Below are 14,574 nucleotides of genomic sequence, written 5' to 3'. Positions count from 1 at the left end.
AATGTTATATGTTAGGATCATCACAGCTGTAACTTTCTCTACCTTTATAGGAATAATCTTTCTGGTTAGTATTGATGTATAAAAAATTTTTTAGACAGGGTCAATCCAAAAACCCTCTCCCTTTTCCCTATTTGTTTCTTTGTAAAATTTCCAATCATTCCTACCCCACATAGGAAAAGAAGCCAGGGTTCCTCCAGTGCAAAGATAGGTAGGTAGTGGCAGATCTAGAGCTAGAACTAAGCTCTACTGTTTCTAAGTCTACTGGCTGTTTTCCTCTTTCTCCTACTTAGTTCTGTCTGTACCCCATCCCCAAACCCAGCCTACAGTCATTCCGAGGCAATGGCTGATCCCTGGGCTGATTCCATCCCCGCCCTATGCCCCAGGGTCTTGGCATCAATCAGGATCTCGAGATCATGATGGGACCACCCCCCCACCAGCCCCCAGACTGAGGGATCGGGGTTGGCAGGTGGCACCCTGCCCTCCTCGGCCTCTTATCACCCCTCTTCTTGGGCACAACTGCTGTTAGAGGTAATTAACTCAGCCCCAGCCAGACGTGGGTAGGAAGAGAGGAGGCAGAAGGAACAAGAGGTGTAAGTCATGAGGAGAGGGCCTGGGGACAAGACCGTTGTGCCTCAGGGCACAGCTCTGGGCTGGGAGAGCGTTTTCCTCCCTGAGATCCTGCGGCCCCAAGAAGGAACTTAAGGGAAGAGTTCAGGGCCTGAGGTTGGGGGCGGGGCCACGAGGCTGGGGAAGGAAGTCATCCAAGCAGCTGGGCCTCCTTCCCCAATGGCCCTTCTCTCCTACATGCTGCGTGGTGTCGAGGAGTGAGCCAGACCTGGGGTCCGAGCCTGCCTTTACCGTTTGCTTGCTGTGACCATGGGGTGCCCCCTCACCTCTGAGCCCTCAGCTCCCTCTGCTGCAGCAAGGGGACCTCTCCTGCTGATCTCACAGGACTATTGGAAACACCGAGTCAAACTAGAAGCCCTGAGCTGCTCATCAGCGGCAAGAAACTGCTTTTGTAACTGACATTGTTATTCTGGGGAAGACACATTGAGATCGATGTCTCAGACTGCCGCCAAGTCCCTGGGGTCCCTCCAAGCCCTCTCAAGGTATTTGCTTCTGTTGAAAAAAATAAAACAGCTCAGGCTGATCATTCTGGAGGCATGGACTGAAGAATTTGACTTTGAGGTCAAGAACAACGTGAAAGAAGTGGAGGTCTGCCTGCTGGTCTTCTCCCGGTGACTAGGGCCGACACTGGCCTTCTCCCCAGGAAAACCCACCGACACAAGATGCTCCGGGCAGGGAGAGAAGAACAGTTCCTGCTGACACACAGATTGTGAGGGTTGGCTTCACCCCATCTCACCACATCATACTATCAACGTCTCACCATTGGGAGCACAAAGCAGCTTGGTGATTTTTTTTCCAGTAGCAAACAACACAAATGATAGTCATTTTTAACTGCCTGTTCATCCAGCTCTTGGGTCAAGGAGAGCAACTTCTCTTTCCAAGATGAGCTGAGAATTCCCCTGCCATCCACCAGCGCCCCCCTCCCCGTTTCATTTCTGGGTGCGGTAGGGAGGAAGGTTTCTGGAGAGAGCTTGGGAACTAGAGAGCAAGGCTTTGCTTTCTTTCTGAGCAACACTCTTTGCTGTTCTCTCCATGATCAGAATGCACCCATCTGGGGTGGAGGAGAGAGCAAAAAACGCCTGTGAAACCGAGAATACACTGTGGTCCAAGGGCTGTACCGAAGGTGGCCATAGAGGAGGAGAGGAGGCCCCAAGGCTCCGTGCTTCCTGCAGCCTGGCCGGGGGTATATTTATTTCTCTATCTGCTACTTGGGGAGCGTGATTTGGAAACTAACACAATACAAAATAAACAAATCGTGGCCTCTAAAAGATCGCATGTGTACAGGCTGCCTCATTCCCTCGTTTCCACCTAGCTCGGGAGATGTGCTGCTGCCTCGGTTCTGTCTCTCCCCAAATCACCCCCCTTCCTCCCCACAATGCTTTTATTGTGTGTGTGTGTTTTATTTTAAATCCATCAGCTAATTGGTTTTCTGCGGGGCTAACTGAATTTTCCCAATTTAATTTGCAAAGATGCTCCCCAGGAGCCATTACAGCGCGCGCTGTCCTCCAGATTGGATTACTGGCCTCTCCGGGGCTGCTGTACTCTTGAGTCGGAAGGTGGGGCCCTGCCCCATAACCTGATTACCTGAGCAGCGGAACTTCTTGCTCTTGATCTGGCTGATGCGCTTGTTGGCCAGCCGGCGCGGGCTGCTGCAGCGGGCCCCGCTGGTCTCGATGGGGTTGTCCTGAAGGTAGTCGGCCAGCCACTTCAAGTGGCAGTCGCACACAAACGGGTTTTGGGCTAAGTGGCTGCGAGAGGGACGGGAGTTAATCAGATGGGACCCCTGGTGCCACGTTCCGCCACCACCCTGCCTGGTGCTAGGCTCTGGCGCCAGGCTCCCTCCCTCATCGCCCCAGGAGGCCTCGGGGGAGGTGGGAGCTGCTCTCAGACGAGACCCGGAGAGGGGGGTCTGAGGTCTGCTGTCTGCAAAAGACAGTCACAGGTGCAGCTGGCATCCCGTCTGGGGAATCAGCCTTCCTTACTCTCCCCACCTGGGTCAGGACCCACCCCTGATCGTCTCCAATCTCACCCACGCCAATCCTGAAGGGCAATGAAAGTTGCAGGCTTAGGGTTTATGCTGAGGGCAGACTGAATTTTATTTCTCCAAGCTCAGGAACACCCGGTACATAAAGCAGCTGGCATGGTGTCGGGCACAGGGCGGATGTTCCATTTATAGGAGCGGGTTTTGTTCTTACCATCCTCAGCATCACAAGGGCAACAGCACCACGGGCCTGGCTTCCCCCGGCTCAGTGAGAAAACTATCCAAAGCACCACACTCAGTGCTCAGCACGTGGTGGGGGTTCAGTGTGTAGCAGCTGCTCTTACCCTTTATTGGCTCCCGTCTCTGGCTACAGGGGCAGTAAGTGCCAGATGACTCAGAAGGGCTCCAGAAGCCCCCAGGCTCATGGTCAGGCCTGGGGCTGGAGCTAGGGTCTAAGCTTAGGGGTGGAGCCATCAGAAACATGGGCTGAGATCCGTACTCAGGTGTCATCTATCTAATGGAACTATTTAGGAACGTCTGCAGGGCTTGGGAGTGAGGAACTGTTCCCTGACGAGGGTGGTGGAATACTCCCGTATTATTCTGGTACAGCGTGCCTGTGCCAGAGGCTTGGTTTTGCGGGCGTTGGTGGGCAGGAACGGGTGATCAGCAGAGATGGAACCTGCTCAGGATACAGTGGCCACAGTGGTTAAAAGAGCAGGTGAGCAGCCGCTCGGCCTGGATTCAAATCCTGCTTCTTACTAGTTGTGCAACCTTGAATAAGTTACTTAACTTCTCTGTGCCTCTGGTTTCCTCGCATAGAAATGGGGGATCACAAAAGCACCTACCTCCTAGGGTTGTTGTGAGGCGTAACTGTTTGGATACAGGGAAATCACCCAGTGGGGTGCCAAGCATGGTGTGAGTGCTTAGTACAGGCGAGCTAGCGCTATTATGATTTTTAAAAAAATTGTTTTTTCTTGGGCAAGCCATGCAGCATGTGGAAATGGTAGTTCCCTGACCAGGGATCAAACCCACGTCCCCTGCATTGAAAGCGCAGATTCTTAACCACTGGACTGCCAGGGAAGTCCCAAGCTAGTGCTATTATTAATATTCCGTTCTCGCTGCAGGCTCCAGGACTCCTCCTGGACGTGCTCACTTTGCCTTTCTTCATTTTGAATGTTCTCTGAGACTACGTGTTTGGGGTTGCTGGCTGCCTGGGCACGCCCTGGCACTCGAGGTGGCATACTCACAGCGTCTGGATGGCCTGCAGAGGGGCAAAGAGCCCCTTGCTGATGGTCTGAAGCTTGTTGTCGTATAAGGAGAGCAGGTTGAGGCTCTGCAGGTCCTGAAACGTGTTCACCCGCAGGCAGTTGATCTTGTTGGCATTGAGGAGCCTGCAGGCAGGAGAGAGGCTGGTGACTCACTAATCCTTGTGATGACCTGCGGAGCAAGGGCCACGCCTGCAGGCTTCCCAGTGCTCTCCTTACAGCAGGGGCTCCCGCCCTCAGCAGAGAAAGAGAAGGACTTGCATGCCTGTGGCCACCGAACCCCCGAACACGTCCGGGCACTCATGCACCCAGTCACCACAGACACTGTGTGGCACACCGATCACTTGGAGACTTCCCCTGCACCCATGCTCTCGGAGGGAGACCCGAAATGGCACCCTGTGTGCTCCACTTGCTGCTGTAGCATGCAGAGCTTCCAGGACTCAAAAAAAAAAAAAAAAAAAAAAAATCATTTGGCACAATTATTTTGATGCTTTAGCTGATTGACTAAGGGTAATTTTGATTCAGAAAATTCCTTAGAGTTCTTTTGGATCACTGATCCCATTGGAAATCTGATGAAAGTTATAAGTCATCGTCCCAGAAAAAATACAGCCGTGGGTAGGCATGTGTGCACACACATACATATCTTTTCTCTCTCTCTCACACACACAGAAACACAAATACACACATGGATGGAGTCCTGTGTGATTCCGCAAATAACGCATGTTCTGAACACGCTGTTTACCCCTTTCATAAGGTGATTCCTTCTCCTCCTCTGTATCTGAGGCCAAATGTCAGCTCCTCAGAGAGGCCTGCCCTGACCCCCTCATCTCCAGTGCGACCCCTACTATTGTCTCTCATAGCCCCCTATTTATTTCCCTCGTAGCACTTCTCTCAATTTGTGGTTAGAGGATATTTGTTTGTTTTCTTGTTTATCATTTGCCTCCCACTCAAGACGGTAAGTTCTATGATGGCACAAATGACATTATTTTATTCCTCCCTTTATTCCTAGTGCTTAGCACAAGCATTTATTAAGAAATACACTCAACTCCATATGCAAATCCAGGGGGTCACTCTCCTCTAAGGTGACACCTATCCCCCAGGGTCAGACTTCCTATCCATGAGGGACCCCGTTCTGCCATGGTTTTAGTTCTTCAGACCTGCCCCGGCCAACCAAAACCAAAAAAAAAAAAAAAAAAAAAAGCATAAAAGGAAGCTGCCTTTCTGGTGAAATGCTGGTCCATCCTAGGTGATGCCATTAGGGTTGTAGAAGTGTTTTCCAGAATGGGGCTGGCAAGGCAAGCACTTTGGGTCCTACAGATGTCCTTTATGATCCTAGGCTGACTAGCTGTGCCCTTGAACCTCGTGTGAAATCATTGCTCACCCGCTCTTGAATGAAAATGAGGGGGTTACTAAGCTAACCAGCAAAAAGCTGGAATTTAAAAAATTTCTCTTTTCAATGCTGGCTCAGAGCTTCCCTCATGGGGAGGGACCCATGGGATGCATCATGGCCGGCTTGCCTCTGGAGGCTCTTGATGCCAGGGTCCAGGGCACTGGAGCTGGTAACGGAGGGGCTGCCATGGGAGCTCAATCAGCCACGCCCCCACTCCCTTGTTGCAGGCCCGTCCTGTGAGGCAGGCAGCTGTGGCGGTGACAGGAGGAAGAAGAACTGACGTTTAATCTGGCTAATAACGGGCAGGGTCCCAAGGGTTCACACAGATGTCCTCCTGCCTCCTAGTGGCAAAAAAAGCTCACGTTGCTAGAATACTTTTCATGTTTTCCAGCGTGCTTTCCTGACATCCTTTTATTCTCGCAGTAACCTGGGCAGATGGGCAGAGCCAGCCTTGCACGTTACAGTTGAGGAAACTGAGGCTGAGAGTTTGGTGGGCTTGTTCAAGGTCACACGTTTCCCAGGCGCATGCCGGATGCAGCTGTGGTACTCTAGGTCTCTGGAGGGTTTAGTTTCTTCTTTATGAATGCCTTATCTACCCCACCCATCTGTCTATCCCCTTTGCAGCAATTTCCCCCAAGAATTTACTGTGCTTTGTATATTACATTTTAGTCAAAATCACTCTGTTTGGGGGGTATTCCAAGGAGGATGCTATGGGGCAGAGAAACAGGGAGAAGAGGGAGAGGATCCAACAGGGCTAAGTCCCCACGGGTCAGGAACGAACCCTTCACACACACACATGTTTTGGTTCTCTTGTTTAAAATGAAAAATAAAGTATGCGGTAGATGATATGTACCAAAGCTTGATGTTCAGGGCCTTCTGAGGGCATCATCTTGCTAGGAAATACTGAATTATCAGTAAAGAGACCAGGTCAGAAATGCCAATCTCGTGACCTGAGGATAGAATCCTCCCTGCAGCATATTGCAACATCCCACATGCAACTCTGTTCATTCAGCCCTCCCAGTGTGTTAAAAACTGGGACAAAACTATAATGAGGTATCACCTCACATCAGTCAGAATGGCCATCATTAAAAAGTCTACAAAAAACAAATGCTGGAGGGGGTGTGGAGAAAAGGGAGCCCTCCTACACTGTTGGTGGGAATGTAGACGGGTGCAGCCACTATGGAGAACAGCATGGAGGTTCCTTAAAAAACTAAAAAAAGAGCTACCATATGATTCACTCCTGGGCATATATCTGGAGAAAACGCTAATCCGAAAAGACACATGCACCCCAATATTCATAGCAGCACTATTTACAACAGCTAAGACATGGAAGCAACCTAAGTATCCATCGACAGATGAATGGATAAAGAAGATGTGGTATGTTTATGTATATATATATATATATATATATATATATATATATATATATATACACACACACACGCATATATATATACACATATATATATAAAATGTAATATTACTCAGCTATAAAAAGCTGAGTAATATATATATATAAAATGTATATATATATATAAAATGTAATATTATATATATATAAAAGTATATATTTATATAAAAAAATATATATAAAATGTATATATATATAAAATGTAATATTACTCAGCTATAAATATATATATATAATATATATAAAATGTATAAAAAGCTATAAAAAGAATGAAATAATGCCATGTGCAGCAATATGGATGGACCTAGAGATTATCATACCAAGTGAAGTAAGTCAGACAGACAAAGATAAATATATGGTATCACTTACATGCGGAGTCTAAAATATGATACAAATGAACTTATTTACAAGACAGAAACAGACTCACAGACATAGAAAACAAACTATGGGTACCAAAGGGGAAAGGCGAAAGGAGTTTGGGGTTAGCAGATACAAACTACTATACATAATGGAAAAGAATTGAAAAAGAATATACATACATATATATGTATAACTGAATCACTTCGCTGTACATCAGAAGCTAATATAACATTGTAAATCAACTATACTTCAATAAAAAAATTGGGACATCTCTCTCTCTCATTCACACACATCAGATTTCTATTTTCTCTCGAAAAAAGTCAGAAGCTCTAGTAACACTGGGCCCACTGGAGGCAGCCATGGGGTTGCTGCCCCCTTTAGATAAGACATATGCTCTGTTTGCCACAGTCCTCACTATTCCCTATTGTATGCCCTTCACAAGTCTATTCTACTGATCTTGCCTGAGTAGGCATTTAGATTTGAGACCCTAGTGTAGATTCATGAGCCCAATTGCTGTACTTGGTTCTGGGGAATGCCAGACACTGGATAAGGCGGATGGCTATGGGGAGAGAGGAGTGCAACTCTGATCTGCCTTGAAAGGTTATCTAAACTGCAGGCCACTCTGGCAACCCTCCTCACCCATCAGAACTATCGAGGCTTCTTTTTCTGCCCACTTTCTTGTTCCCTATTGCTCCTAGATCTCTCAGCATGAGATGTTATCGCAAAGATGTAAGGCATCAAAACAACCCAGGCTGGCACGATTTTGAGTTAAAGATAGTGCATAAGCAGGAGCAAAAGGAAACACAAAAGGGCAGAGTCTCCCCATCACTTATTCTCTCCCAGGATGCTTGGCTCCCTAAGGCAAGATGCATCGGTGCAGGGAGAGATAAAATTAAGCTGCTTATCCAGATTTAGATGCCGAGGACAGCCTCACTGATCCCCAGCACAGGCGACATCTAACAGCCTGTCGTTCTGTCCTCTATCCTCTCGGAGGAAGGTTGGCAGCTACTCAACTGGGTCTGGCTTCCATGAAAGGATCTCTGAGCTCTCTGGTACATGGACAAGAGTTGCAGGGGAATTAAACAAACAAACAACATCCTAATCATTTGTAGAGACGTGGACGGACCTAGAGAGTGTCATACAGAGTGAAGTAAGTCAGAAAGAGAAAAGCAAATACTGTATAATAACGCATACATGTGGAATCTAGAAAAATGGTATAGATGATCTTATTTGCAAAGCAGAAATAGAGACACAGAGGTAGAGAACAAATGTATGGATACCAAGGGGGAAAGGGGTGGGGTGGGAGGAATTGGGAGACTGGGACTGATACATATACATTATTGTTACTATGTATAAAATAGACAACTGATGGGAACATACTGTATAGCACAGGGAACTCCACCTAATGCACTGTGGTGACCTAAATGGGAGGGAAGTCCAAAAGGGAGGGGAGATCTGTATGTGTATGGCTGATTTATTTTGTTGTGCAGTGGAGGCTAACACAACATCGTAAAGCAACCATAGTCCAATAAAAATTAATTTAAAAAAACACCCTAAAAAATAAAAATAAAGAAAAACCACCCTGTGGTGGAGCAAACAGAGAGTAAACAACTATTTGAAATGGGGTTCAGCAATTCTGTAAGAAGTTCTGAACACAGGCCTTCTCCCTCTTTCACTGGAGGGATGGATTCTGCCTCTTTCTCCATCAAGGCTGCTTGACCTGTCCCAGTTCATTCCCCTTTGAGGAGCAGTGGTGTAACTGCTGTGTGAATTATTAATAATGCAGCATCATCTCCAGAGACCACAGCTCTGTGTGCAGCCCTGTGCCAAAGGTTTTCCAAAGCACTTTCCATGTAGTATTTTCTTTCACCCTCACGGCAGCACTATGCTTGTCCTCATTTTGCTGATGAGGAAACTGAGGGTCAGAGTGGTGATGGATTTAACCAAGGTTGCCCAGTGAACTTCCAGCCTGTCCGACTCCAAAGTTCCTCTCTCATCCACCATGTAAAATCCATCCTCTCATTCCTGTGCCTGGTGGAAGGTGTTGCCTGTTTCTGGGGAGTGGCTGTCTTTGCTAGCTTCGGAATGCACCTGGGCACACTTCAGGTGGACGTCTGGTTGGGTCCGGAAGACTGCTTACCTCTTGGTTGTGCAGAGGCATCAGGAGTCCTGCTGACTCTTAGGGAGAACCCGGCACCAAGCTGCTGCGATGGGATTGCTCTTTGAAATGCTCACTAAACTGCCACTGGCACAATGGCAGGCTCTTCGCTGAGTGGCCTGCACCTGTGCAAAGCAGGGTCTCAACCTTCACGCATCATTGACTAAATGCTGATTTAGGAGCTGGTATGCTTGGCTCTGTACTCCCCTCACCCTGAATTCTCACTCAAGGCAGACCAGGGGACAGCGATGAAGCAGAGACAACAGCATCCCTTATGCAAGATGGGATGCTCCAGCTCGCCTCATTCGAGAGGCTGCCTGGTACTCAAACTCCAAATTCTGATGCCCCCAACTAGATCTCAGCTTGATCCATTATTGGATCCAGTGAGGGGTGAGGGGTTGGCGATGTACTGTGTTCATCAGTATTTCCCCAGAAGCAGATCCAACCATCTTGCGGGGCCACCCGTTCCCAGACTCACCTCCCAAAGGAAACGCGGAGGTCATATAAACAAAAAAGAGACGGTGGTTGGGCGGGGGTGGGGCTGAGATGATCAGGCCAGGTTGAACAGCTGGGACCACATGACCTAACAGGTAATAAGCACTATGTGTGGCCAGGCACTTGCTCAGCTCCTTACAAATATTAACTTATGGAATCTCCATCTGACCGATGATGAGACCCCTGGGACTCAAAAAGCTTGAGTGCTTTTGACCAAAGTTGCACAACTACTAAGTGGTAGGTTGAGATCTGGATCCATGCTACCTTAGTTCAAAAGCCTTTGCTCCCCCTCCCATGCCTGTGAAGGGACTGTGGGAAGCGCCCGAAGCTTGTGGAAGGAGGTAGAAGGAGGTTTCTGTAGCCACTCCCATCAACTCAGTGATGATTCTACAATAAGACGAAAGCAAAGAGCCGCGCTCCTGCCAGAGGAAATTACGGAGAGTGCGAGTACACAGACATCACCTCCTAAACTTACGTCTAAGTGTGAGCTCTACGAGGCACTCTTCCCGCCCTCCCCTTCACCGAGCCCTTTCAGCTTCCACATATGTTCCATGTCAAGAGGTATTAGCACTCAGCCCATTGACTAACCAACCTAACGATGCGGCGGAGAGACAATCCTTTCCAGGAGCTGTTGCCTTCAGAAAAAAGCAAGGCAGGAAACAGAAGCCATTGGGAGCCTCAGAGCTGGAGCGTGGGGCGGGGGGAGGGGGAACGAATAGCACGAGTCCTCAGTCTGGGCTAAGCAGGGCTCTTCTGATTCCAGCCCTGCTGGGGGACCGGGCCTGGCCCGGCCAGAGAAGTCCCAGGTGCTCTCGTCGCGCGTAGCAGCTTGCAGCCTCATTCACTCAGGGTGCAGGTGATAGGGGGAGATGGGCCACAGGAGGGAAGTGAGGTCCACCCTGACCTGTGAAAAGGACCCCCGCACCCAGTCTCCCTAAAGAGGCCACATGGTGGGGGTGCACTTTGTAGCAGCTGTTCTTACTCTTTAGTGGCTCCCGTCTCTGGCTACAGGGGCAGAGGACCACTGAGGCCCCATTTTTAGCTACTGCCCTTGCCCACATCTCCTCCTCCAAGAAGATTCCCCTGAGCTCACAGCCTTGGCCGCAAGGTTTGGAAAACACAAACATCTGGAATCAGGCTTAATGATAAATTGCATCAAAATCACCTAGGTAACGCCAGTGGTTCACATATTGATTCAGTGGCCCTGAGCTCTCATTTGGGTGATATTTATATTCTCCACATCTGCCCACGGGTCTGCGGAAGACAGAGGTTTAAGGCTACTCCTCCTACTTATACTGTGTTTGTCTGCAAACGGCAAAAGCATATTCCAAACCTGGAGTACAAGGTCTTCTCAGAAAACGTGTCAAGAAAGAGAGCAGCAGTCCCTTCCTGAAGAATAAGTGAAGCCCTTCCAGGAAACACCATGGGATAGGAAGATGGGCGCAGGCTCCCACCAGGCGGGGACTTCATGGAGCCTCCTTTTCTTAAAGTGACACTGGCAGGTGGCGGGGGGGGGGGGTCAGTTTCTGTTTCGTAAACATTCAGATGCATCCATAGGAGGGGAAAGATGTACCAACACCCCCATGGCATAACCCTTTCTCTGGTTCCTCCTGTAGGGGAATGATTTTTCAGGAATGGGTTACAAAGGCTCTCTGTTATCAAAAAAAGTTCTCTGTGTATCCCTGCAAGTATTTCCCACTATTAAGCACTGGCATTAACTATTAGTGAGGATGCCAATTAGGGGAGCCATTCTGGACCCCTGATTAAGCTCCAGGATTTAGATTTAACCCCTCTCATTATTGTGTCTTTCTCTTTTAAAAAAATTTCTTTAGAATTAACCCTCTGCCAGCCTGAAAGTCTTTATCTACTCATTGTTAATAAGGACCACTCTCTTGCCTTAGAACAAACATGCTATTATCTTTCCCATATGAAATATGGGGGATGTATTTTGACCTTTGGCAACCTCCTGAGGCTGGACATGGGGAAGAACCTGGTGACATCTGGTGTCACGAGGTCAAGGACTTCTGACCCCGCCCAGAATCTTCTCTGAGCCTGTGAATGGGTGCTCTGGGCCACGCCATGCTAAACACTCACACAAAGAAACAAGAGGAACCCTCCAAGTCCCTGGGGGCAATGATGACGCTCTCTTCTCTCCTGATAATGACTGCACTGCTGGTCATGGGCTGTGGGTTGTCATGGTGACTCAAACTGAAGTGCAGCAACGGGGCGGCCTGTCTGAAAAATAGGACCTCCTTTGACTCCACAGATATAGGAGGGCACGAGGAAGAGGGTGCAAGCAACAGGGACCTCCTAAGGTAATCAGAGGGAAGCTGAGCTTCTGAGAGGCCGGATGAAGGAGCCATCACCTGCTCTCAGGAGATCAAGGGCCTCACCTAGGGTGACCTGGCTTGCCCCTTCCCTCCCCAACAGCTACTAGGGTGGAACTTGCCTATCTGACTGCTGCCTGGTTACTAATCAGTCCTTTAAGAGGGATAAACCATTCACTCAATGACCAAAGCATGGAATGATTCCAGAATTTAAGTCCCCCCAAGAGCTTTCCTTAGGAAGCTCCAGGTACACAAGAGAGGGAAGAATTCGTCCCTCAAAAATGCATCACAAAGGAAGTCTGCTTCTACTGCTGGGGAGAATTCTCTTCATCTCACCTCAACCCAGTCTTTAAGAACAAGCAGCTTCCTGATTGCCCTCTTACAGGGCTCAGCTCGGACTTTAGTGGGGTGAGGACAGGCAACCAGAGGAAGTTCCACGGGAGACAGAGGGTCTGTGAGTTAGACTGAGGCTTAACAAGAGGAGCTGACAAGCATCAGTTCCATAGTACTCCCTCCTTGGCTTGAGCCAGTGAGGAAGTCTTGTTTCGTGTATCACAAAACTAGCTCTGCAGATTGGCCCATGACTGGGTCAGAAGCAGATATCTCTGGTGTGGACTCCAGATTCAGACTGCTTGGGTTCCAACGCTCCATCGCTTACATGCTGAGAGACAATGGCCAAGTTACTTAACCCGTCAGTTGCTCAGTGTCTACATCTATAAAATGGGCCTCTGAACAATGCCTTTCTCTTAGCATGGTTGTAAAGGTTAGATGAGACGATGTACGTGAAATTGCTTAGCACAGGTTCTGGAACATATTAAGTATTCAATAAATGGTAGCTGTTAGCAGCAGCAGCAGTAGTTGTACTCTCAAAACAGCTGGTGAGGGAAAGTGAGCTATAGGGAGCGGAGTTTTGCTCACTGCCCTGTAACTGGCATGTTGCTTGGAAAACCCCAAGATGCTCCAGTGGTCTTGTCTGCCTTCCAAGAAAATCAAACAACAGGTGCCGGGCTGTCTTAACTTATTCCAGCCCTAAGACAGTCTGGTTTAGTTAAGACCTCCTGGAGCAGGTTTAACATCGACCGGAGCCAGCATTTACACGAAAGCTTCCACCTCAAATGACCGCCTGCCCCACTTGAATCCCTCTTCCATGCATGCCATGCCATCAATGAGCACTAACTGCATGTGCTGATCCCCCGGGGGAGCTGTAACGGCGCAGCTTACTGCTGCCCATCAGAGGGGAAAGTGATGGCTCCGGAGACACGCTGACTGCTTGCTTTCCTTGCCGTGGGGAGGACTGACCCCTGAGCTGCAAGGTGACATATCTGCGGGCACTCTGGCTGGCTGCACACACAGGATCATCATCTCCACTCACACCCTAGGAACCCAGGAGCCAGGGTGGGCAGGGGAACGGCGAATAGCTAAGCTTTCACCCTGCTTCTGGTGAGGAAGGGCATGGATGGAGCCCGGGAGAAGAGGACAGGTCACTCCTCGGGTGATCAGAGTCGGGCACGCATGCCCAGTGGCACGTCCGGTCCTAACCTTGGATTCTGAGATGTCTCTATGTGGGAAATTTCAGTTCTCTGCAGTTTAGGAGGGAGTCTCTAAACATACTTCTTGCCCTACTGGGCACCTGACTCGTGTCCCAGTAGCCTGTTTTAAGGAAGGAAACAGACAGACTCCCTTGAATCCCCCGAAGATCATAAGGGTTGTTACTAATAACAAATGTGTGTTTATACAATGGAAGTCTGCAGGAACTGAACCTGTTTAGGATTAATTACAGGGAGACATACTAGCTATTTTCAAACACTTGAAGAATATGAGAATAGCCTTTTCTGAGTTTCCCAGAAGCCATTACTGAGGTTTAGTATAAGAAAGAGCTTCCTAACCTTCTAACTACACTGAGACAACTTATCACAGAAACTTATCAGCAAAAGAGTAGTAGGATTTGTCCCAGGGTGCGTGGGACGGGTTTCCATACCAGCTGGGTGAGAGGCTGTCCTGGAAGCCCTGAAGATTTTGGAAGTCCAACTAAAGGAGGTGACTCTTGAGAGGCTGACACCAAGAGGATAGGGGTTTGGGGGTCCTTCCCAGGACTGCTGAAGCTTGTCCATGGAGACCCATTTGCTGCAGCCTCTGAGAAACTCTGAAGACTGAGACATCCTCCTATCAGCATTGGCCATCTGCCCGAATAAACAGGGCAAGAGAATGACCCAGGAGGGCTGGGTACAGAACAGGCTGGGCAAGTGTGGTGGAATAGCTGAAAAGTTTAGAGAAACAGGGAAAGGGGAGATGGGCAGGCAGGACAACCAACTACAATGCACCTGCTTTACTCCTGGTAGCGTCATGACAAGTGCCAGAAAGGAAACATCCAAGATCATTTTGGGTGGCAGAGACAGCTTGGCTTTGTGATGCACCCATAACTTGAGAGATGGAGAGAGAAGAAAAAAACACAAACCTCTTGCAAAAAGTCTTCGAGTCAAAGGACAGGAAATTTCCCAGACTAGCAGGGTATTCTAATCAGAGTCTTCTTATCGGAGTGTCTCCAGTCTAACAAGGAGAA

General features: G+C 48.7%; 1 protein-coding gene across 2 annotated transcripts in view; it reads right to left on the bottom strand.

Annotated features, from left to right (window-relative positions):
* SLIT3 (slit guidance ligand 3) overlaps nucleotides 1–14,574 on the bottom strand; it is a 619,558-nt gene that overhangs the window by 104,738 nt on the left and 500,246 nt on the right. For both annotated transcript variants that reach the window (XM_082456399.1, XM_082456400.1), the window contains 2 exons: nucleotides 3,856–3,999; nucleotides 2,212–2,375 (listed from right to left, as the gene is read on the bottom strand). In XM_082456399.1, coding sequence (XP_082312525.1) covers nucleotides 2,212–2,375; nucleotides 3,856–3,999 — 308 coding nt within the window. The remainder of the gene's footprint in view (nucleotides 1–2,211; nucleotides 2,376–3,855; nucleotides 4,000–14,574) is intronic.

The sequence above is a fragment of the Balaenoptera physalus genome (genome assembly GCF_965194825.1).
Source record: "Balaenoptera physalus genome assembly, chromosome: 3".
Lineage (NCBI taxonomy): Eukaryota > Metazoa > Chordata > Mammalia > Artiodactyla > Balaenopteridae > Balaenoptera > Balaenoptera physalus.
The sequence above is the reverse complement of the archived record's forward strand: the minus strand, read 5'-3'. Positions and strand labels throughout refer to the sequence as shown.